This window comes from Sinocyclocheilus grahami, unplaced genomic scaffold (assembly GCF_001515645.1).
Source record: "Sinocyclocheilus grahami isolate Dianchi unplaced genomic scaffold, SAMN03320097.WGS_v1.1 scaffold16.1, whole genome shotgun sequence".
Classification (NCBI taxonomy): domain Eukaryota; kingdom Metazoa; phylum Chordata; class Actinopteri; order Cypriniformes; family Cyprinidae; genus Sinocyclocheilus; species Sinocyclocheilus grahami.
The window spans coordinates 1,035,019-1,061,550 of NW_015505195.1; the positions used below are offsets into that span (position 1 = coordinate 1,035,019).

The window sequence follows — 26,532 nt, forward strand, 5'->3', positions numbered from 1 at the left end:
CACACACAGCATCTGAAAAGTCGTCTCTGGTGATATAAATGATAGATTTATAAAATAAATGCAAATAGAATATGTATATATTTGTATATAATAAACAATTGATAATTAACATTAACAATTTAAATCAATGAATAAATTATTAATTATAATTATTAATAACATTAATAATAACACTGACACACACACATATACAAACACACACACACACAGTACATTACAGCATTATCATAACGGGCACGAGGTGTATAAGCAAAGTCTACGGGTGATATTATCTTTCCTGGTCAGTACCATAACCCCACTCTGAAGAAAGGGTCATTGGCTTTATGATTATTGGGTTGCATGATTATCCGTCCTACTGCTTCATTTTACATAAGTCTAGTAGTGATATGCATAAATCCTTAAACAGCTCATTTGCTTTGTGAGATACAGTAGAGCCCCTTAACCAGGCACTGTTACTAACAAGAGGAATCCCCTCAGTCACAGGGGGCCTAAAGAGCAAGGTTACAAAGAGAGGAGAGGAGTGTTAATGGCATTGCAGCGTGTGTCTGTGTGTGTCCTTGCAGAGGCAGAGCCGTGCATAACCGTCCGCAGCTCTTAAATGACCCGGATGATTATGAAGCTAATTACTGACAGTCCTGGACTATACTGCACATCCACTCCCATTCAACTTGCTATTGACTATGAAGCTCCCACCACAACATCCCCAGTCTTTACTGCAGAATCTCTCGACCAGAACAGCGAGAAACGGGAAAAAAGGAAAGAGAAAGAAAGGCGAAGAGACATTAAGAATGACGAACAGAGGTGATACAAGTGGACGTAAAGCATTAACTGTTGGAGTATTATGGACAGTGCTCTTTTATGGCTCTTTTATTGGCTGAGCATGACTGTGATTTGTCACCTTGTCTTAGTCAAAGACAGCAATGGCACACTTACAAGAGACAGGATCATACTAAGAAAAGTACTGTGCACACCAAAAGTATAATGTATACATAAATACATAGCATGGGCAGTTATAGTGGATTCTAAATGTGAATAAAACATGTCTTGTCAATCAGTCAATGCACAAAGGTGATCATGTGAATGTCAAGCACACATTTAGACCAGCAGTATATATGCAGTCCTGTGAGTTTTTGTGTGTGGGTACAAACCTATTCCATTACAAAATAGTATAAGACTGATGACTGTCCCCTGCAAATAGTGGATAATTTACTTCTTGCATTAATATGATCTATGGAAAGTGGCTAATACAAACTATTTTAACAACTAACCAAACTAGACCAACAGAGCTACTGATCTACACACAAAAATGTCCTCCTTGCAAAGTTTATTCAAATGAGCTCTGACTTATCAACATGGATATATAAAATAGTCACAAACAAATTTTCACAAATAAACCATTCAAAAGTTTGGATGACGGTATGCACTGGATGAAAGTTTTTTTTTTTGCATTCTAACAAATAAAATAACCAACCTACTCTTGGGGGAGAAAAACATTCAGAATTATTATGTTCAGAGTTCAATTTTTCAAACTTTGTCAAGCATGTTTTTGTGCTAAAAATGTAGGCTTGGTGAGATTAGACCTGATGCCTCTTCTTCATCGGAAATTGTTTCCGATCTATCATGTGGCTGTTACATACGAGAACAGACTAATGTAGCTAACTTTAGAACTTAGTCAGGGTAGATGGCATATTTAATTCTATGTGATTGAAAATGAGGTTGTGAGTGACAGACGTGTCTGTTCAGTGGGTTGCACTGTTGTGTACCTTTTTGTATCAATTGTTTAGCCAATAAAATACACCTTTCCAGAACAAAAACTTGGTTAATGAAAATAGAACATGACAAATTTACCAGTACGTCTATCCCTCACAGTCTATGCCAAATAAAATATGGTATCTAAACTGACTGAAATGGCTTTGCGATATCTTTGTGCAAATAATTTTCGTTATTATCAATATAAATGAATGGTATTGTTATCGTCATTACAAAACATTAAATTATGTTGATTCAAAATATACATTTTCTTTTTTTTTATGTGCTGAGAATCATTTACATATATGCATTATCCAAAATGACTTACAACAGAGGAACATAAGCGTTTCATCCCAGAGCCAAACTATATTTACAGTGTACGATGCCAAGGTCATCGCTTTATACTGATGGCCTGAGATGTGTGTACGAGCTCAAAAGTATAGGCATTTGAAATACGGTGACCAGTGTGTGTGTTTGAGTTCCCGAAATGCAATCAACTCATCTTATAATAAACACCTGACTGTTTATTCAGACAAAAACACTCTCTAATGTTCAACACCATCAATTTGGGCTCCTGACAGACATCATCAAGTTGCTTAAGAGGAAAAAAAAACTACAACACAAATTGTCAATAAGGCAATTTGGGGCAAAAGCAATGCATTCCGTTTTTACTTTACACTTTTGTAGCACCCAATGCTTGATTTGAAATGAATGGAGAATTTCCACACACTAAAAAAAGAGCTGCAACTCTTAGACGTCATAAAACAACATTTCATCGCTCAGTGTAAACCATGAAAATAAAAGCACCTTGGTGCAATTTGGCGGAATTGTTTCTGCCTGTTGTTGTTCCCAGAGTGTTTGAGCAAATTCGACACCATTAGCTGATGAAATTGGCAGTTTAATTTAAGGACGATTGAGAAACTCCCTCACATACACGTCTAAACTTGTTTTCACTCTCAAGCAACCAACGTCGTGAAGCTTCCTGACAAAGAACTACATGAAGCAGACTGGCGAAATCAGCAGATGTGATAGTAACTTTTAACTCTAGCTTCACCTCTATTCTCTCTCTCTCTCGCCGTATCTCTTTTTTCCTGCTTCTTTCCTGACTGCTTTCATTAAAGGCTGTGTGTTGCGAGGTTTTCTGTAGGAATGTAATTGTTCGGGTTTAATGAGCTGGGAGAGAAAGAAGGAAAGACCAAACCTGGGACTATTAGGAAGGAATGAGAGGAAAAGTTTTGAAAGCGACAAGGTAAACAGCGGCTCGTCAAAACAAACAAGGGCTTCTCCTCCGGGATAATTAGGTACTATAATTGGAATGAAAGTAGCGACAGAGAAAGGGTCGGTGCTGTGGAAGCGCGGGTCATCATCCACTCCTTTGCCGTTCCATTAGTATAATTGTTAATTTCTTAATGCAGATGCAAATCAAGCGGTGTAAGTTTGACACATGCACAAACACACACACACACACACACACACAGTTAAGACTTAAAATAGCACTTCAATGTCAACGCTTCACTTATCTAGAATACTTAAAGAAGGAATTGCGTTCCTTTCCAGTTCTTCTGACAGAAAACACATTGGTCAGGGATCACAGAGGTTGCATTAATGACTATAAGAACTCACCATAACAGACACAAACACACACGAGTGCTGCATATATAAGGCCACGAGGGGATGAATGTGCCTCAGACCAGCTACTTTAATATCAATCTGTGGTGAAAAATAACTCAATCTTTCTTTCAATTTTCTTTCCAACATCTCTTTCTTTTTTTTCTTCTATTTTTTGAGTGTATGTGCGTGAGGGGTTGAGTCCGTGAGGGAGAGAAAGAGGCTTTTTTCTAGTAAATTGAATTACACAACATTTTGACTTTCAGGCAGGAGAAGGGCAGGGAAGTGCTATCAGCTGTTCCAGATAGCATTGATTAAGATCAATTCAGAAAGAGAGAGAGAGACAAAGACTGGAAGGGTTCTGTCAGACCACTAAGAATCAAACTTCCTTGACTTGTTCTGATCAGAGGGAGTAGCTGGGGAGGAGGATGGGATTTTTTAATTAGTGCTGTGGGCTATCTCATCTTGATTTGTGACGCAGACAAAGTAATCCCCCAGCCACCCGCCGCGGACTGACCACTCCGTCACAACTCTAATGGCTCCTCTGTTCGCTGTTATCTCTCCGTCTGTTCATCCATCATTCTGCTTGCGTTTGTCAGGTGCTTAAATCGCTCATTAGAATATTAAATGTTTTGATGGTCTATCTTCAGTTTGGTCTGCGAGAAGAGTTTTAAACAACGGTTTTATTAGTTTAACTCCTGTTCACTGGTTCTTAACCGACTTTTGCATCACGATACAGATTTTACTTGGCGACTCTACAGAAGTAGAAAAAACAGCGTGAAAATAGTTTAACATACGTTTAAATAAAAATGTCAACAAAACTGTTTAATAAAATTAACATGGTCTTTACACCAGTAGTTAGTGAGGCAATAAGTCATTCAGGTCTGTGCATATTTTATTAATTTAATTTCCCATTTGGAAAGGAATAATGAAAAAGGAAAAGTGGGCTATTATTTATTTATTTATTATTGTTTATTTTCACAAATGCAGAATGAGAATTGGGCTTGTTTTAGCACAAGCTACCTTTCACTGTTCACTATGCATGCCGTTTGAAGCGGAATATGTTGCTGGGCACATAATTAGTTCTGGTCTTGTTTTTCATTTGTTAAATTATAGCGCAAAAAAAACAAATTTGAAAAAAAGAGAAGTTGTTTTCTTTCTCGTTATATCTTTCCAAATAGGCAATGAAATTGTTTATTGTACTGTTGTATTAAAGCAATATCTCATTCTCAGTCAAGCTGTTGGCCTGAATACATTCTGAATTGCAAATATCTGGTTTGCATTAACCCGAAAAACAGTGAACCGTGAATCAAATCGATTCCAGTCAAAGATTCATAGGAGATTCACCGCACATTGTGGTGCATGTTTATTCTTCTTGCAAGTGAACCTGTATTTATTGCAGTCTAGTGGTTTGATTGAATGTCAACAACAACAGATAGCCAACATGCTTATTTATTGTTCTACCTTAATGATTACACAGTTATTTGCATTTTACTATTTGTATGTACTGCAGCATTGTTTTTCATTGGCTGCTACAACAAAGACTGATCAATCCCGCAGCCATCTTCCAAACATTTGCACAGCCTCTAATAGCATGAACAGGACTGAAACCCTGTAATTAAATCACAATGTCCATTATAAGACCCACAGGTCTGCTGTTTTCTATACACACAGGGCAAATGCACATTTAAATACCTCTGCTTAAGCGATCGGCAGCATTAATGTTGCTATGTTGCAGAACTAAAGCCCTCTGCTTTCAAAAGCATCTTTCGAGCACGATGATAGTTCCAGTGGAATAAAACTCCACTTCCAAAACCCATTTTCAGCTCACACACACGGCCTGAGGGTTTTACTCTAATGCTGATCCCTGGAAAAACAGAAACTGTGATGGGGGATCCTGACAGATTCAACCACAGGATACAATCATGCTTACAGTTTGTCATAAAAAACGTGTGATTTTTGTCAGCATATGGGCGATACAGGAAGAGATATCTTGACAGAGGCCCCGCTTTGAATCTCATTTAAAGGCAGCTCTGACAGAACCTGAAGGAGACAAAACCACCTATTGATCCTGTCCCTGAAAGGCACAGAGTCTTGTGTAGAAAGCAAGATTGTGCTTGAAAAGAGAGGGATGGTGGATGGATAGCAGTAGAGATGTCCTTTGTGCAACAGAGAAGAAGGTTTCAAATCCGAGGGTGGTAGCTTGATACTCTCACAATGGGGAGCCATGGGAAGGCAGGATCTGACACCCGTGCCCTTAGCAAAGGTTACTGCCTTTTCAAGTGGCCTCTCCAATACAATCAAAACGATCCTGCACACGCACACACACACACACATGCATACACTCTTCACCGGTCACTGGGGAAATTTCTTCTAGTGCTGTTCAACGGGACGAAAGTTTAATATCTCCAATTCATAGTCAAAATAATAAGTGACAGCTAGCTAAAACCCCCTGCGCTTGGCAGGGTTGCCATGGGAACTGGCGGGTGATTCGTGGCAGGATGTTATCGTTGCCTGTCAGACAATCCCTAATATTTAACCCCAGCTCTCTGGACCGGCCTAAACTTTATTGTGTGTGACAGGCCCTCACGTCAAAATGCAGGCCAGCGTGAAAGTGACGCGAGTCATTTATCTAAACCTAATCCAGTTAAACAGAGACAAGCTTACAGTTTATTATGATGGCCATTAGCTGTGTTCCAGTGTTAAAGGGACAAAGTTTGGATGGAAGATCTTAGTCTTGACAACTCCCTCTCACATACAGTACACACACACAGAGGGGAGGCAGCTAAGAAAACATCTAATTTAAAATTAATTATGAAATGTTAATACCAGAATCATTTCCTTAACAATCTGCTGTTATGTTACTACTGCACTAAAAGAAATACAAACTATTTTCTGTCTTAAAAGTGCTGGAGACATGACTACAGTGATAAATGTTAACGCAATACTGTAAAGTACACTATAAAAAAAAAATCTGTGACATTTATGGTAAAATACCGGCAGCTGTGATTGCCAGAACTTTACTGTAAAAAATATGGTAGCAACATTTTAGGTTTTACAGACTTAACTTAAATTCACAATAACAGATCGTATTTCATTAATTGGTATAATGTTAATATACCAACCTATTAAATAACCACCAAAAACAGGTGATGAGAATCAACATGATGAATCAAAGCTCATCACAAACAGCTTTTCTACAAGCTGAGGAGGGAAAAACTAATACACAGTGTCATTCACACAAACACTAAACACCATAATGGTAACACATGATACTGAAAAACTGCAATAAACATTAATTTAACAACATTAGATGTAAGATAAAACCTTAATGTACACAACTGATAAGAAAAAACTAAGAAGAAACAGTTCAACAAAAAAAAAACACATCAAATATGAAGTGTCATGCAGGGAATTCTGGGAATGACAATTTACGGATTTTCACTGTAAATCATACAATGACTTCTTCTTTTTCCACTTCCAAAAACCGTTATCGTTGCCTGTCAGATAATCCCTAATATTTAACCCCAGCTCTCTGGACCGGCCTAAACTTTATTGTGTGTGACAGGCCCTCACGTCAAAATGCAGGCCAGCGTGAAAGTGACGCGAGTCATTTATCTAAACCTAATCCAGTTAAACAGAGACAAGCTTACAGTTTATTATGATGGCCATTAGCTGTGTGTTCCAGTGTTAAAGGGACAAAGTTTGGATGGAAGATCTTAGTCTTGACAACTCCCTCTCACATACAGTACACACACACAGAGGGGAGGCAGCTAAGAAAACATCTAATTTAAAATTAATTATGAAATGTTAATACCAGAATCATTTCCTTAACAATCTGCTGTTATGTTACTACTGCACTAAAAGAAATACAAACTATTTTCTGTCTTAAAAGTGCTGGAGACATGACTACAGTGATAAATGTTAACGCAATACTGTAAAGTACACTATAAAAAAAAAATCGGTGACATTTATGGTAAAATACCGGCAGCTGTGATTGCCAGAACTTTACTGTAAAAAATATGGTAGCAACATTTTAGGTTTTACAGACTTAACTTAAATTCACAATAACAGATCGTATTTCATTAATTGGTATAATGTTAATATACCAACCTATTAAATAACCACCAAAAACAGGTGATGAGAATCAACATGATGAATCAAAGCTCATCACAAACAGCTTTTCTACAAGCTGAGGAGGGAAAAACTAATACACAGTGTCATTCACACAAACACTAAACACCATAATGGTAACACATGATACTGAAAAACTGCAATAAACATTAATTTAACAACATTAGATGTAAGATAAAACCTTAATGTACACAACTGATAAGAAAAAACTAAGAAGAAACAGTTCAACAAAAAAAAAACACATCAAATATGAAGTGTCATGCAGGGAATTCTGGGAATGACAATTTACGGATTTTCACTGTAAATCATACAATGACTTCTTCTTTTTCCACTTCCAAAAACCATATTCTTCTGTAAAATTATGTTAAATGTAATTACAGTTATTCACCATATAGTATGTAAACTTACTGTTAACCAATTAACAGTTTTTTACAGTAGCATTTTTACAGTCTTTTACTGTTAAAATCACAATCACTTTTACAGTGTAGAGAATCCATATTCATGTACATATATAATTAAAAAAAAAAAAAAAAAAAAAAAGGTGAAAGCAGCTTGAAATCAGCTACACCAAATATTAACATTAAAAAATCTGTTAGTAATTGTACAGGCTATTTGCACACTTTTTGTTTGATTCACTATTTAAAAAAAACCCTGACTCATTTCTTTAGTTCAACAGTTCAACACACAAGAGCATTTTAGACATTAAGGCCTGAAAAATGTCCTGACATAAACAAAATATGGCTTAATGGCCACAGTTTAATAAGTTAAATTATTTACATAGTGTTTCTAATGCATTTCAAAATGTATTCATGATAATTCAATAAATGGTCATGAAGCAAACAAGCCAAACAGAAGGATGTGTTGTACTTTATCTGTCTGTTCTACAGAACCTGCCTTCTTTATGTAGTGCCATCTATAAAAAAATAAAAAATAAAACCAACAGAGAAAATGTGCTAGATTAATGTAGCAGGAAAACAATATTCCAATTCTTTCACAGGCGAGTGTGATAAATAGCGAGTGACCATGTGAAAACAAGCAAGAACAAAAGAGGTATGAAAGCCCACCTGTCTGCCAGACCAGGTGCCTGCTCTCGACATCAGTGTGAATAACCTCACCGCCCCGCTCCCCACCGTCCTCCCAGAACCCATTGCGCAAGCGTCTTGTCAGGCCATCTCGGCTGGCATCCCCTCCCGTGAGTCCCTCCAGACTCTCCAGTCTGGGCTGAGGCCTAATGAAAAGCAGACCACCGTCCTTTTCAATTCCTCCGGCCCAGCCAGACCGCCACTAAAAGCAATCGACTGACTGAATGGAGTCACTATATCACAATATGCACCTTACGGCATGCCAGAGACACCACGTCCTCCGGGACAGAGCGGCGTGTCCGCATTCATCTCTCTTTCTCTCGCAAGAGTCTAACGGTGAAGATTGTTGATGGGGGTGGGAGACGACAAGAGGAAAGAATGAAGCCGTATGACTGTGGGCCGCCTCACATGTGTCTTTTGTCCAGCGCACTAAAAAGGACAAGACTAGAAGGTTGCTTTGGGGAATGGAAAGAGAAGGATGGAAGGAGAAAAAAGGAACGTATGGACAAAAGGAGGTGTGTGGGCACAGAAAATGTGTTTCTGTGTGCAGATTTGTGTCCGCTCTCGTGCGTACGTGGGAGGAACTTTTGCGCATGGTTAGCGGCGTGTGTGTATCTGTGAGTATCTGTGTGTGAGTGGCTGAAGCGCGTAGCTGGAGGTGTGTGTTATCAGCGCTCTGCAGTCGCCGTGTGAGGCGGGCAGGGCTGGGACAAGGGCAGGAACTGGAAGGGCAAGTCTGGCGGAGTGTGTCCAGGGTGGGTGGCTCCAGATCCAGGGATACTTCACTTCAGTACACACACTCCTGCTTCTAACCTCTAGAGCCCTGACACACACACACACACACACTGCTGAGCCTGAATGAGCTGAATTCACTCACAAAGAAAAGGCGATGATCTTTACTCATGGTCATGAATGGTTTTATGATGTTACAAAGCCTTTCACTGTCCACTGGTTTTACATGAGGTACACATAATAGCAACTCTACAAAACTATCATTAGCATACTACAAATCTGCACAAGGATATCACGCATCATGGGCCTTAAAGGGATAGTTCATTCAAAAATGAACATTTTGCCATTATTTATTCACACTTATGCTGATCCATCCTAGTATTATTTTTCTTTATTCTGAAAATGAGATGTTAAGCAGAATGTCTGAGCTTCTGTTTTCCAAATAAAATAAATAGTGATTTACACTGTGCCAAAAAGCACATAAAAGTAGTCTGTATGACTAGTGCCAAGACGTCTGAAGTCATACAATAGCTGTGCTTGAGGAAAACAAAATACAAATAATTTCTAGCTGAAAATCTTCTGTTTCACTGAAGCTCTCAACTTTCATTTAAGTGTAGGTTCAATAAATATGGCATCTTTGAACTCCACACTTTTGGTGCCACATTTTATGTCACTGGAAAGAAAACAATATGTGGTTGCAATGAAGGTTTTGCTTGCCAGTTAGTTCTGTAAACCTCCTGCTGGAAGGTGCTGTAACTACAACATCTGAGGACAAAAAATTATTGCAAACATATGCATTCCAATTAATTAATTGCAAACATTATGTCAGTAGATGTTTTGCCAGTGACTAATTCCTTTTTTTGAGTTCTGTACCAGATGAGCAACTGCCATTCTTCAGGTATTACAAACATTTCATGAGCCACACACACACACACACACACACACACACACACACACCCATGTCTGGTTCACTATCTTTGTGGGGACTCCCCATAGGCGTAACGGTTTTCATACTGTACAAACTGTATTTTCTATCGCCCTACACCAACCCTACACCTAAACCTACCCCTCACAGAAAACATTTTGCATTTTTACAATCTCAAAAAAAAACAAACAAAAAAAAAACATTCTGTATGATTTATAAGCTTCTGTACCTATGGGGACCTCAATGTAGGTCCCCATGGTGACACAAGTCCCCATGAGTTCGTGTGTATTCAAGTTTAAGTCCCCACCGGTGTAGAAAGACTTGGGGACATTCCATAGGTGTAATGGTTTTTATACTGTACAAACTGTATTTTCTATCGCCCTACACCTAAACCTACCCCTTACAGGAAACTTTCTGCATTTTTACAATATAAAAAAAACTTTGTTTACTTTATTTTTATACCAGTTTTACAAATGAGGACTTCCCCAAAGGGAGGTTTTTGGAAATTTTGTCAGGTTTAGCTCACTTTTGGGTACAAATTTGTCCCCAAAATATGGTTAAGTAGGTACACACACACACACACTTATCTAAATGTTATCTAACGTTGGGTTTTCATGTTTTATGGGGACATTCCAAAGGCGTAATGGTTTTTATACTGTACAAACTGTATTTTCTATCCCCTTACCCTAACTCTACCCCTAAACCTACCCCTCACAGGAAACTTTTTTTTTTTTTGCATACTTGCAACTTAATTCTGTATGATTTATAAGCCTGTTTCCTCATGGCGACCAAAATAGGATTTTGGATACTGCCATCTTTGTGGGTAAATTTTGTCCCCATAACGTAGGGTATACCTGAACCACACACACACACACACACACACACACACACACACACACACACACACTCATTCTAAAGCAAAAGCTTAATACATACAGTAGGATCTCCTGCTATCCTGCAGTGCTAAATGTCACAGTTCTTTGTGGTCAGGGTCACACATGTTATCACTGTTAATGTCAATAGTTCAGCCAATCTGCAGGTTGAATGATGCTGATGGACAGCAGCCAGGTGACTGACATGTGTCAAACAGATTGGAGATCTATAAAACAAAACTAGACTAGTTATTTTAAATATTAAAATGTCAACCATAAACATTTTGTCAAACATTTTAGCCTACAAATTTAAAATATAATATTAAAAATATAAACATATAAATGCATACCTGAGTAAATAAATGCTGACTAACAAATTAAAGAAGCGAATGTGTTCGACCTTACGCCAATCAGTGGCTGTTAAATAAAACAAGAAAACTATTCAAATTGTTTTCCACAATTGAAATAAAGCTAAAATAAAATAAAATATAAATATTTAATAAAAAACTGAAATGAAAATTAAAAATGTAGCCTTTACAACTAACTGAAACAAGTTGAAATACTACAGTTACTAAAACTAAAACTGAAAAAAGCCAATTAATTATATTAATAAAAAGTCATTAAAATTAATAATTACAACAATATTATATAAATAATACTAAAATACTGATACACTGTGTACAGTGTAAAACTAGTGATACCTTAAACCATGGCCAATTACAGTTATCAGACCTCACCATACATCCTTAGTGTGTTCACCATTTAATTTAATGGGAACAGCCTTATCAAATCACCTTGAAGGTAGCAAGCGCACATGAGAGTGATCATTAACTGCCACTATCAGCTGCCCGCTTTAACTAGCAGCAGAGAAATGCTGTAAAATGTGCTGACAGAAATCTTGCAGCTTGGCTTTCAGCTCAGACAGTAAGAGCTGAGTGCATATTGATCTGAGACACCAACCCACCGTACTATAATCTCCTTAACCATAGTTAGAGAAGAAACGTGCTGAAAAACTTTTCCCAATTCCCATTTGTTTTGCTGTTTGTTGTGCAGGTCTGAGGTTTGTGGAAGGTGGAGGAAGTGAGGATGAGAGCTAATGATGTAACTCACATTTCAGTAGCTAACTGAAGCTGCCTTCAAGTCCTCCTGGGATCCTCCTGCTTATGAGTTCGGAAATCATTATAACTACATGAAATGTGTCATTTCAAAAAAAGAAAAAAAAAAGTTAGGTGGAAAACAGGAAGCTTTTTATTGCTAGAGCAACATAACAGAGTGCATACAATGCAGATCTAAACTGGTAGATTGTAAAAAAGTATTGTAACATTTAAAGTTAATTTGAAAAAAAAAAAACAGTTTCCAATTGATAATCAAGTCTTAATGGTGACATTCATGTAAGCTCATCATTATTTTGACATGACCTAAAGGCAGAATGAGACCTGTTGCTTCCTGGTTTATGAAAACTTAGAAAATACAGTACATTTTTTCTGTTATTTACCAAACGACTTTTCTCTATTTCTTTTACTCATTCAAATGTGCTCCCTTCTCTTTCCCACACTCCCTCTATTTTCATCGCTTCCTCTTTCTCTCTCTACCTCGGCTAAATATGTTTCTCAACCCATCTACAACAAATTAAGTTTCCCCTCAAACTGAATTTCAAGCTTGGCTGCTTTTGTAGGGTGAGGAACTCACTTTTCATTAATTCTTTTTCTTTTCTACCCAAAAATGATGTACTGTATCACTTGTGTTTCTCCATTCCCAGATCGTTTTTTCTCTCTCCAACCAACCTGGGCCCTAAATTTGGTTCCCGCAATGGAAGGCAATTACACTGTCAGAAAGGTGCATTTTTTACTTATTAAAAAGCCATAAAAGCTCTTAAAAACATGATTACTTGTTCATTCTGTTCTCTACTTGCTAGCAAGCTACAAGCTGTGGTAAATAATAATAAAAGCAGTGTTAGTTTTTTAACTTTTATTTGTTTTGTTTTAGTAAGACTTTTCTTTTGAGGAAAATGTCAATCAATCAGTCTGTCTGTCTATCTAGTGTATATAAACATATATAGATGATAGATAGATAGATAGATAGATAGATAGATAGATAGATAGATATAGACAGACAGACAGACAGATAGATAGATAGATAGATAGATAGATAAAGTATTTAAATGACAAACATTTAAAATAAAAAACAGTATTTAAATTACAATCATTTAAAATAAAAAAGAACAGCATGAGAAGAAGAGGAAGATCTTTGCGTGGTCGTAAATACATTACCCAAACTTTTGATACTTGCACTTCAGGTTATATTCTCTTTCACCACTATAACGGTTTTCTGTATCCATCTCAAGACTCTACCCCATCAGCCCCTTTGACCTAAAGCTGAAAGTTGGGGGCCTTATGAGATTTCAAGATATGCGCTTTGAAGACTGACGGTACCAGGGAAGGGCAGAGCGGCCTTGGCTCCGCTTCAACCGGACAGAGTTAAGTGACAGATATGAACCCATGCTGGGAGATAACCCCATGTCAATAAATCCCCCTCTCATAACCAGATCCATCTGCCGACCTCTGCATAACAAACAGCTCGCAAAGCACTTCCAAAATATTGAAACAGAGTTAAGCCCTCAAGGTGTGAGCCATTTCAATTTCAAAAAATAAATATTATCTCTGACTAAGCAATGCAACCTTGCATTACAATGAGGATAATTTTACTGTTTCAGGAAGATGAAGGATGCCTCTCTGAAGATGAAGAGAAGTCGCCGTACCTACTGGTCATACTCCTGCCCTCTCAGTCCATGCTGGCTTGATAGGCCTCCCGTTTTCTTTGATCTTATTACGGCCTCAAGAAAACAATATTCCGTTGTACTATTGCAGTCGCCCCTCTTTCTGTCTTTTTCCATTTCCCGCTCTCTCTATTTCTTCTCACTCCATCCTTTCTTTATTACGGTCCACCATATCAGCTAGATGATTCCTCTGCTGCTGATATGGGAGTCTCAATATGCAATAAAGCAGCAGGATCGCCTACCGAAGGGCCCATTGGACTCGATAAAAGGGTGGCTCGATAAAACGGGGTCACATCATACTCTTTATCTTCAATCTAATGTAAAATAACCGCCTTGCAGTCAAGCTTGGGTCACGACTTATCCGTGGCTCAATCCAGAGTCAGATTTGTTAAGCGTGAGCATTCACACTGTTAGGTGCGGATGGAAAAGACAGATTCCATTTGACACCGGCAGAGAGAACTGGTGCTCTGAGAGACCCACCGGCAAAGGTCACATCCCGACGGTGAAATGTTATTAGGCTTACAACAAAGGATGTTTAAATCACACGGAACAGCTGTAGGGAGGCATTTCACAGTGGTTAAACACAGCGCAGTTGTATCAACAGACGTGAAACGTTTGTTGTATTTTATGCTCTTACACTTCTTGAAATGCTTGGAAATCTTACTTTATTTTTGGCCATTTGCCACTCTTATTAACAGTGATAGTACAGAGAGGACAGGAAATGTTGGGGGGAATGATATTGGAAAATGACGAGAGCCAGACAGTTGTGGCAATATGTTAATGCATGAATTACATAACATACATTTCTTTGATTGCCAACATAATGCAACAAGTGCAGAGTTTTTTCCTGTAAGTCAAGAAAATGTAACAATTATTATTTATAATAATATTTAATAATAATACAAAAAAAGAAAAGAACAGGAAACAACAAGCTTATGGGAATAATAATAATGATAATAATACTACTACTACTGCTACAACAAATAATACATTATTTATGTGTTTGTTTTCTTTAACTATGTAAAGGCATGAATTACATACATTTGTTTAAATGTAACAATATTTAAGAGTAATAATAATAATAATTAGTTTTTCCTCCCAATATGATTACCATCACCCATTTTGCTATTTTATATGATAAGCCAATCACTCCAAAAATGATGATGAAAAAACACCATCAAACTGAATCCAATGTTTTGGTGGAGAACAGAGTCAGTAGGTGATGTTTGCTTGCATCACAGATAAATGTGTTGATTGCCATGGCTCCAAAAATGAAACCATTAGCAGGAAAAAAAGAGATCCTTTCACGTCTTTTTCCTACAACTGTACTTCTAGTATTTCAGAACTCCTGAGGAGAAATCAGATGTGGGCTCTAAACAAGGTTTTCACTGAAAAAGAGTTTTAAATTTCACAAAAAAGACAAAAAATAAAAATAAAAATCACTCTCAATTGTAATAGACTGATGACAGGATTTACACCCACTGTTTGTGAGTCTTCAGATAATAGAGTCAGTGACAAATAGAGAAAGACTGGTCAGCTCTTGAGAGGACATAACACTACTACTACTACTGCTACAACAAATAATACATTACTTATGTGTTTGTTTTCTTTAACTATGTAAAGGCATGAATTACATACATTTGTTTAAATGTAACAATATTTAAGAGTAATAATAATAATAATTAGTTTTTCCTCCCAATATGATTACCATCACCCATTTTGCTATTTTATATGATAAGCCAATCACTCCAAAACAGATGAAAAAACACCATCAAACTGAATCCAATGTTTTGGTGGAGAACAGAGTCAGTAGGTGATGTTTGCTTGCATCACAGATAAATGTGTTGATGGCCATGGCTCCAAAAATGAAACCATTAGCAGGAAAAAAAGAGATCCTTTCACATCTTTTTCCTACAACTGTACTTCTAGTATTTCAGAACTCCTGAGGAGAAATCAGATGTGGGCTCTAAACAAGGTTTTCACTGAAAAAGAGTTTTCAATTTCACAAAAAAGACAAAAAATAAAAATAAAAATCACTCTCAATTGTAAGAGACTGATGACAGGATTTACACCCACTGTTTGTGAGTCTTCAGATAATAGAGTCAGTGACAAATAGAGAAAGACTGGTCAGCGATACACACACGACAGTGCTCAACCGTTTGACGGCAAATAAACGAATGGCTTCAACAACGTTTGCATGTATAGCATGACAAATAATGAACTGCACTTGAAGCTTTCAGTAAATTAAAAATGGAACACACAAAACTGTATATGGCATCATAATGAAGATGAACTATATGTTTATGTGAAATTCTGGAGGGGACGTCGGATGGCGTTGTGTGGTGACGTAAAGACGTAGCCATTAATCGATCTATGTACTATAACATGTAAACCGGGAACATGAAAGGAATACTCTAAAAGCAACTCATGTAAACACCTTAATCGCAATATTGTCTTATTCAGAATAAGGTAAATATTTAGATTACTGCTGTCCATGTAAACGTAGTCATAGAGAGCAATGAATGTGACGGCCACATGTTCCACTGACACTCTGAGATCCAATTATTTTAGAGGGTTTTAAAGTTATCCTTAGGTTCAGCGTGAATTATCAAAATACGTAGAATGGATATAAACAGGGATTTTATAGACATTAGATGGCAGATATTACACTGTTTTTGCATTATTATTGTATTTAAAACATTTTTTCTTTCTTTTTCCCTTTCTTTATATTTATTTTCTTTTTTAACAGAAATACATTGTATGCATGTGTGGTATAAATAAAATATAAATACATATAGCACTTTAAAATATAGTTTTTGTCACTTTTTTGCTGCAAATTATTTTGTTGCTGCTGCTGCAAAAAAGCTAATTTAGGCATGCCAACATTTTAATGTCAAATTTTTTAGATATGCTAAAGAAAAAGGTCTGTATAAATAATAAAAAGTACTTAATATAATAGAGGTGAGACCTCTATTATATGGAAGACTATTTATAGAGATGGGACCTCTATTACAGGAAAGTGCTTTTCAAGAAATGGTGCATAAATCGCATAATCTGGATTTAAAAGTTAGTATTAGATGATGACAAAATTTAGATGATTAAAAAAAAAAACACACTAATATTGGCCAATATATAACTGATAAGGTACTGATATATTGTGCATTCCCAAATCTAAAGACAGTAAAACGTGTTAAATGGAGTAGCACACTTTTTCTTTTTTTTGCAGCTGTATAAATATTTAATACACAAACAAACAAGGCATGTGTTCAAATGAATAACTGTTTGGTAATAAAACTAAAAAAAAAATCTTTAATGTTTGTAATATACACCTTTCATTGTAGTGCTCCAACATCAACAGCAGCCTTTAAGATGGTGTCAAATAACAAACTTGAAAGTAGCTTTCTGATAGGACAGAAGAAGTAATTCATCTCTGTCAACTAAACGCCTGTTTTACAGATTTATTAAGAGAATTTCATTTTGCCTCAAGGTGGTTCTTGTACTTTTGGCTCTTACTGATGAAACATGAGGTATCTAGCAGTGCCCAGCATGCAGCTCAAAGGTGCAGCTCTGAGATGGCCATTAAAGAGCCAGTAATCACACACACATACATACACATACACACACACACACACACACACACATATTTCAGTCCACCTTCCATTTTAGGAGCTGTTATTAAACTCACTCCTATAAGTATTAGCCATCAGTAACAGAGGATAAAAAAAAAAAAAGGACTTGCGTTAAAGGTGCTTACCCCGCACCCTCTGACTACATCCATAAACCTGTACTCCATCAAACCAGAGACGGGACCCCATTTGCCTACTTAACGTTCATCCTTCACAGGCAGCCGGTCAACTCAACTCATGCTTTAAAATGCTCAAAAATGATGATCGGAGGGGGATTTCTTCAGCCCTGGCTGTGAAACTCAGGATTGTATGACTTTAGGATGTAGAGAGAGGGGTTAGGGACAGCCAGAATAGTTCTAACGCCGGTTGCCTGGAGTTTTGCACAGAGCCTCTGAAGACTGCAGTCCCTACCAGGAGATGCATCTGCTTCTTGTATTGAACAGGAAATCTCAAAGAGGGAGATGAAGGAAAACAGCAAAGTAGCCATCAGCAGCTCAGAGTCATCTCTGTGGAAACAACCATCTCACATCACAGAAAGGCGTGAGGCTGTGTAGACCATATAAAACATACAAGAAAGTGAATATTTACTCTGAGAATGTGAGCATAGGCTGTTGTAAATAGAGACTGACAAGGGATTTTTCCACTGGGTCATTCTGCAAAATATTTGCATCCCTCATATGCATAACAATGGACTTCGACAATGAGTTGCTGATGCCAATATTTACTTAATTAAAATGAATATAATATTAAACACGTTAACAAAAACCAAATTACTTAATTTATAAAATAAAAAATTACATCTAAATTAACCACGAGGAAACTTTTTATTCAATACTGTTTACACTATGCAATAAAAAGATCAGTAAGGTTAAAGAAATTAATTCCTTTTTTTCTGCAAGTATGCATTCAATTGATCAGTGATTTATAAAGTGGCAGAAAATACTTTTACATTGTTACAAAAATAGGCCGATGAATGATATAAAGTCTTTAAGTGTGTGCCTCAACTATTTTTTTAAAATATAATCAAACTTCATATTTATCCTTCTTGAACAAAATTAACTATTCAATAAATCTATAAACCAAACTATTCAATTCAATCTGTTAATCAAAACTTCATCATAACCGCATTATCATCCTTTCAAGAAATATACTCCTCAAGGACAAATTACAGCATTTTTTATTACTTTACTGTTAGTTTTGTTGAAATTGAATACTGCTGCTTGGCACTGCACAACACAGTTTATATACACATTCTGTTAATAGAATGCTTAATATTTAATCAAAAAGGAAAGTTAAAAGTCACCTTATCAAAGTCTCATCTATGTTTCTCTGTTTTAGAGGCATGAAAGGTGCAGTGAACTGACCATATTGGACGAACTATTGCTAAACAACCAGTAACGGCAGCCACTCTGCATCAACTTGACTCAAGGCTCTTCCCTATAGAAATGTTATGTGCCGTAACACAGACAGAGACGGAGAGTGAGAATAAACCCACAGAAGAATAGTTCTGAAAGTCTGGTCATAAAAGCCTCAAGGCCTGTTTTAAATGTACATCACTCCCCTTTACAGCAATGGGCATGAAGTTCAACTTGATTACAGAACAAATTGTTCTATTCTTAAAGGAACTGGTTACTATCTTGCATTCTAGGCATGACAAACTGATCAAGTACACACTTGTGGCCTAAAGCTTTTAAACATTTACTGTATACACCTTTAGAGTTGGGTCTGATGAGATTAACATGATTCACCCTACATTTTAGCTAAAAGAAGCTAAAAAAAAAAAAAAAATTAATTGTTACAAAACTGATTCATGGAATCTCCGTAATACAAAGCCTGACATGCAGGGGAAAAAAAGTGAAACAAGTGCGCGATTTACTAATTTGTTCCCTCATTTTACTAAACCATGCGCATGATATACTAATTCATTCCCTTGTTTTAAGTAAATTGTGCACACTAAATAATAGTTTGTTCTACTTCCTGTCCATATTCTCATAAACCTGTTGCTGCTGTTATGTTATGGACAGAGACACTTTAATCAAGTTTTATTCTGAGTTGGGAATGAGTTATACACACCCATTCTCAAAAGCCTTACAGCATTACATGGAATCATTTTAAGCGAGAGGCATCTATATCAGTTTATGAGAATGCACACAGGAAGTAGAACAAATTATTATTTTGTGGGCACAATTTACTTAAAACGAGGGAATGAATTAGTAAATTGTGCACACAATTGACTTTTTTTCCCTGCATGTCATGTTCGGGGATCCGTACCAAAATTATGTGAATCATTGTTTAAAAATGCAATAAGTACTTAAATAAATAATGACTTGCTTACTGTCTGAACAGTATTTGGGACATTCAGTATTTTGCTTTATAGAAGCTCTAAAGAAGACTTTAATTTTCTCCTTGTAATTTCTACAAACTTAAAGGTGTCATCGGATGCTACATGCACTTTTACAAGTTGTTTGAACTGAAATGTGTGTTGGCAGTGTGTGTACACAACCACCCTATAATGATAAAAATCCACCCAGTGTTTTTTTTTATCTCGTTAAATCATTTCCCCTTTCTGAAATCAAGCCGTTCTCAGATGCCTGTCTGTGTGATGTCACACAGACAGGCCCCTCCCACGACTGTTTGATTGACCGTAGCGTTTCAGCACAGACTGGACTGGTGTCTTACCTTAGACCCATCCTGAGTGAGCTGTCATCAGTACGCCATTGTTTCACCACCGGAGCAGAAGAAGACAAGAATGTCTCCAAAGCGACTGAGGTGTTTTGTTGTTGGATGTAATAATGATTGAACATAGCAGTCATCATTTACTCCCAATATCTGAGCCACTGAAGATGCAGTGAATTACGTTTGCTTTTGAAGGGAATGCGCCCCCGATCTGCCTAAATGCGTTTACGTTCACGCGAATCATTCGTGATCTAGCTTCACCTCCAGAAGAAGTGAGTGTAAGGTTTTTTAATGAATCTTTGCAAATCGCCTTTCCTAATAATGTGCTAATTAGCAATTTTCACGATGAATGCGGCTAAAGTAAACAGTCCCTCAGAGAGAGGCTCGGAAGAGAGGGGCAGGGTCAGCAGAGCTCATTTGCATTTAAAGGTAAATGCTACAAAACAGCTTGCTCTGAAAAGAGCTGTTTTTGACAGGGTAAAAAAGGTGTTTTTACACTACCATTGAGACATTTTAACCAAACTATCTTACAGACTTTTCATTAAAACTTTTTCATTAAGACTCTAAAGAATCATATCAACTTGTGGAAAATGGGCATCCGATGACCCCTTTAAAGCTACAATATTTCAAGTAAAAAAAAAGGAACATTAAATTACAATACAGCATTTCAATTTAAATATAGCAAAACGAGGAAATCATAAAAAATAAAAAAAAATCTATAATTTTATAAGTCTGACTATATGAATGTAAACCTGAATATATAGTTGCAAATTGCTATACGGAGAGAGAGAGAGAGAGAGACGTGAAGTGAAGCAGAGAGTGCCGGTCAGGCCCTCAGGCTGGATTCTGTCTGTCTGCTTGTCTTTGTCTCTGCTCTTTGTTGCAGTAAGTGCTCTTGCAAGCCTGTCAGATCCACAACTGTTGCTCTGTCTCCTTCTCCGGCTCCACATCTTTAAAGGAGCAGGCACTCAGAATTCAACACAAACAGGCACCTGTGTGAGAAAGCAGGGCTCGAGTCACATGACGGGCCTCTGTTGAGATTGACAGGCTCTTTGCCAACAGAAAACGACTGAAGGATGCATGAAAGGAGAGGATGAAACAGGGGAGCTCTGTCTAGACAGGCAGGTCATCTGAGTCACGATAACTGAGCATCAACAAAGACCCTGAGGCCTTCCGCTTTTATGCAAAAATAAACAGTTATATATGCTTAAATATTTAATCCAATACACTTATTTTAATCTACAAAGATCATGCTGCTTGTGCTATACAAGATCTGTATGTTACACTGCACTGTCTAAATAATTCACATCCATATAAATGCAGATCTGAGTTTGATCTCTTTTAAATATTCAGATGGCTCGAGCATTTCACACTCGGATATGGATAATGGATCTGGATGCGCAGCCTTCAAAACAACTTCATTCTCCATTTGCTGATGCGAACTCGACGTTCGAAATGGGCAGCGGCGAACAGACGAGCTGACTATAGAAGAAGCTTCTACGCATAATCATCCATCAAAGCGACTGTCAAAACCCGCTATGCTTCTCTGTCTTTATAACGCTGTTAGAGAACTTAGATGACTAAAGATACAATAAACAGATGTGACGATTGCTGTTGAACATGACAGTTGTTGCGAGTCTGCATTTTAAAGTCGTGAAAATAGTCCTTATGAGCATATTTGGGGTGTCTGGACACTGATTTGTGGCGACGCTCGATTGGATTCATCTTCATAGACCTCTGGATAGAGAGGAATCTGATTGGTTGTTGTATTACAAATGTGAACAGTTGTACCACACCAGCCAGCAGACTTCTAAAAAATAAACGTGTTTGACCCTGAGAGGCGAAGCATTAACAGAGCAAAAGAGGTAATTGAGATGTACTAGACAAGGTCTTTTTGTGGAACGCTCTTCACATTTACTTGCCTCATTGAAAGTGAAAGATATGAGAGAAGTAATCCCAGTATTACACTGAATCCAGGCTTTTTCTCTGGTGCTTTACCTATAGCACGTGTGAGGGTGTGGGTGTGTGTGTGCACATGGACTTCCTCCTCACAGATCCTCTGTTTAAGTACATCACGTCTGTGTGTTACACCAGAGAGTGTTTTACTACTGCAGTCCAAGCTGTTGTAGCCTCATCCTGCTCTTTTTCTTTGTTCCCTCCCTCTCTCCTCCATCTCTGCAGGTCATTAAGAGTGTTGTACTGCCACATACCCAAGAACAGAGGACATAAAAAGACAAATAAAGCCATAAAATGTCCTTATGCCTGTGCATACAAATACATTCGCTCTCACTTTCTCTTGTTCTATCTCAATGTCCCTCCCTCACTTTTTTCTCCAACATTCAGTATCTATCCTTTCATTCTTGCTTTATTTCTGACATTATATCTTCTACATGAATTATAAAAAAGGCTGATTGTACATGCTAATGAAATGGCAAGGGAGGCCCAGTGGCTCCTGCCAAAATATTCAGACACTTAAAAATGTATGCTTTTCCTTGCAGTACACGAGGGACTTTTTTTTTTGTCTTTACCAAAACTCAGGACCTCTACCTGTGTTATTTCAGTATTATTAAATTATTTAATAATATTTAGAATTAGCTTTTATTTTTATATTTTAATTTCACTTTCAGTTTGCTTGTAATTTTGCAATGTGGTTTTGTCAGTCATGTTTTTTAATATTTATATTTAGCTTTAAATTTTTCTTTCAGTTTTAGTTTAAGTAATTTTAGTTAAACTTATTTTATTTCAGTTATTTGCTAAGAAAACATTTCTATTTTTCATTTAGTATTTTTAGGTTTACATACATACTGTTCAAAAGTTTAGCTGAAAGATTTGGGGGGGGGGGTAAATTAATTTTATTCAGCAAGGAAGAGTTAAATTGATCAAAAGTGACAGCAAAGACATGTATAATGTCTTTAAAGATTTATATTTTGAAAAAAGGCTGTCCTTTTCAGCAAAGAATCATGAAAACATGAAAAATATATATTAAGCAGCACAACTGTTTTTCAACACTGATAATAATAATAAGAAAAGTTTCTTGAGCATCACATCAGCATACTAGAAATGACTTCTGAAGGATCATGTGACACTGAAGACTGAAGTAACGGCTGGTGAAAATGTAGCTTTGGCATCTCAAGAATAAATTAAATTTTAAAATATATTAAAATAGAAAACAGTTATTTAAAAATGTAATAGTATTTCCCAGTATTGCTGTTTTACTGTATTTTTTTTGATCAAATAAATGCAGCCTTGGTAAACATGACAGACTTAACAAATATCTGATCTTGTTTTATGCAATCTGAGTGAATTCTTCACAGGCTGTATCAATAAGAGCACCAGATTCACCCTTAAGTCTGTATTTCTGTTCTTGCATCGCTTTAACATAAAGTTTTGCCATTTATTTCCCCCCTGATATATTTGCCCTTTCAAATCCCATTTCATGTGAAACTGATTTCTTTTTTTCCATTGACACCATATTTCTTATCAATAAATGTCCTTTCATCAGTGGCTTCCCGTGCCTGGCTCTCCTTGACGAACGTGAAAGTGATGAAGGCCCTAAAAGAGGGCTTTAATCTCTTGAGCATTCCTAATGAGTTTTCCTCTACAATTATTTGATAAGAGCGAGACGGGACTGTAGGCACTGTGAATGATCCAGTACCTGTGCAGATCATGCACGCACGCACACACACACACACACACACACACACACAGTCATGCATCCTCAAAGACACTTACATGTGTCCGCCCCCTTAAAGAAAATGAGTGTGCAGTGCACAGCAGATACAGGAAGATGCTTACATAATAGAAAGTGACAGAAACACCTGAAACGCAACAAAGACGTGCGGCAACGCAGTGAGCAAACATGCAATGACTAACCACACTGAGGCCCAGCTGCTCTCGCAGCAGGTAATCGAGATTTCTGCGCTCCAGACTGGCCAGGTAATGCTGCAGACGGGAGTAGGTGTAGGGGTAGCAGTACGCAAACTGATAAACGTCATCCTCGCGGTCAAAACAGAAGGCGAAAGACATCACGTAGTTCCTCCGATGGTCAGGGCAGCGGTAGTAATACACATTCTTGGCTGGTAGTCTTTGCCTGTGACAAAGAAAGAAAGACAACATGATAACCCTAAAATGCGCCTTGTTTGCTTTCTCAATGAACATTCATGGGTTAATAAAGTGTGACGTGACATGTGGCCAAGTATGGTTACCCATACTCGGAATTAGTGCTCTGCATTTAACCCATCCTAAGTGCACACACACACACCGTGAACACACACCCGGAGCAGTGGGCATTTATGCTGCGGCGCCCGGGGAGCAGTTGGGGGTTCTGTGCCTTGCTCAAGAGCACCTCAGTCGTGGTATTGAAGGTGGAAGAGAGCGCTGTACATTCACTCCCTCCACCTACAACCTTTGGGTTACGAGTCCGACTCTCTAACCATTAGGCCACGACTTCCCCCACACACACGCACATCACATAATGTGATGTTCTGAAGAAATATAAAATGTCTTTGTTCATAATATTAAAAAATTATAATGTGAAAACATTCTCCTTAATGATACTTTTCAGCTGATGTAACCAAGGCTACATAGTTGAGGAAAATATTATGATTAATCAGCCGTATCATGACATTCGCAATTCAATCAAGTCCTGATTGATCAAATAAAATCACAACCTACATTATTTCCTGCCTAATGTTCTTTCAACCAGGAAACATCTTACACGACTGAAGTTTAATGTGTTTCAATGATATGTTTCATGTTGTAAATGGTAGTAAATAAGATTATTTTTTGGTGTGACAGACAGCTGCTGTCTGACCAGACTATTTACTTAAGATATAATTAAAAATAATAAAAAAAAAAGTTAAAAAAAAAGAGGATATAAGATGAAATGGCATGAGAATAAAATAGAAAAAAGAAAAGGGAAAAGGCGAGAAGAGAAGACAAGATGAAGTGAGATTAAATGAAGAAAATGGTATAAATAAAATAAAACTAAAATAAAAAAAATTCCAAAATAATAGAAAAGGAAAGGAATATGAAAGGAATACAAGATTAAATGAGATGAAAAGTGTATAAAAATAAATAAGAGAAGAAGTGAGAAAAGAAGATTTAATGTCTCCTTAATGATACTTTTCAGCTGATGTAACCAAGGCTACATAGTTGAGGAAAATATTATGATTAATCAGCCGTATCATGACATTCGCAATTCAATCAAGTCCTGATTGATCAAATAAAATCACAACCTACATTATTTCCTGCCTAATGTTCTTTCAACCAGGAAACATCTTACACGACTGAAGTTTAATGTGTTTCAATTATGTTTCATGTTGTAAATGGTAGTAAATAAGATTATTTTTTGGTGTGACAGACAGCTGCTGTCTGACCAGACTATTTACTTAAGATATAATTAAAAATAATAAAAAAAAAAGTTAAAAAAAAAGAGGATATAAGATGAAATGGCATGAGAATAAAATAGAAAAAAGAAAAGGGAAAAGGCGAGAAGAGAAGACAAGATGAAGTGAGATTAAATGAAGAAAATGGTATAAATAAAATAAAACTAAAATAAAAAAAATTCCAAAATAATAGAAAAGGAAAGGAATATGAAAGGAATACAAGATTAAATGAGATGAAAAGTGTATAAAAATAAATAAGAGAAGAAGTGAGAAAAGAAGATTTAATGAAATGAAATGAAGTGACAACAAAATTATATATATATATACAGGGTGCGATTTGTGAAAAAAACAGAGGAGGGGATGCTTTTGAAAACCTTTTATAGACGTATAAAACTCCATAGGCGGAGGCTGACCCAACTACCCGTCTTTTTAGTCATGAAATGTTTTTAATACGATGGAAACTGCTTTTAACGTGATCAATTTAATAAAAACATTGTAAGTTTGGCCTATTAATTGTAATGATTTCTTTTCAACAGTTATTCAAACAACTAATAGATTATATAGAGAAAGTGAGCAAAGAACACAGCATCAACGGAGCATTTTGAAACTCCGAATCAGTTAAACCATTGCGTCGCAAAACGATTCACTGTTTCGAAACGCTCCATTTGGATTGCGTATGGCGAATCATTTGATTCAGATCGGGACGTCGGAGCGGGTTCACGGAACGTTTTTTATCCCCTCATCCCCCCGGCAAATCGCACCCTGTGTATATATATATATATATATATATATATATATATATATATATACACAGGGTGCGATTTGCCGGGGGGATGAGGGGATAAAAAACGTTCCGTGAACCCGCTCCGACGTCCCGATCTGAATCAAATGATTCGCCATACGTAATCCAAATGGAGCGTTTCGAAACAGTGAATCGTTTTGCGACGCAATGGTTTAACTGATTC

The 26,532-nt window shown here is 37.0% G+C and overlaps 1 protein-coding gene across 1 annotated transcript in view; it reads right to left on the reverse strand.

The window, feature by feature from the left end:
• The window catches only part of LOC107603279 (cytosolic carboxypeptidase 6-like), a 409,489-nt gene that overhangs the window by 127,888 nt on the left and 255,069 nt on the right, over positions 1-26,532 (reverse strand). The window contains exon 5 of the mRNA XM_016296044.1: positions 24,054-24,270. Within this exon, the coding sequence (XP_016151530.1) occupies positions 24,054-24,270 (217 nt within the window). The remainder of the gene's footprint in view (positions 1-24,053; positions 24,271-26,532) is intronic.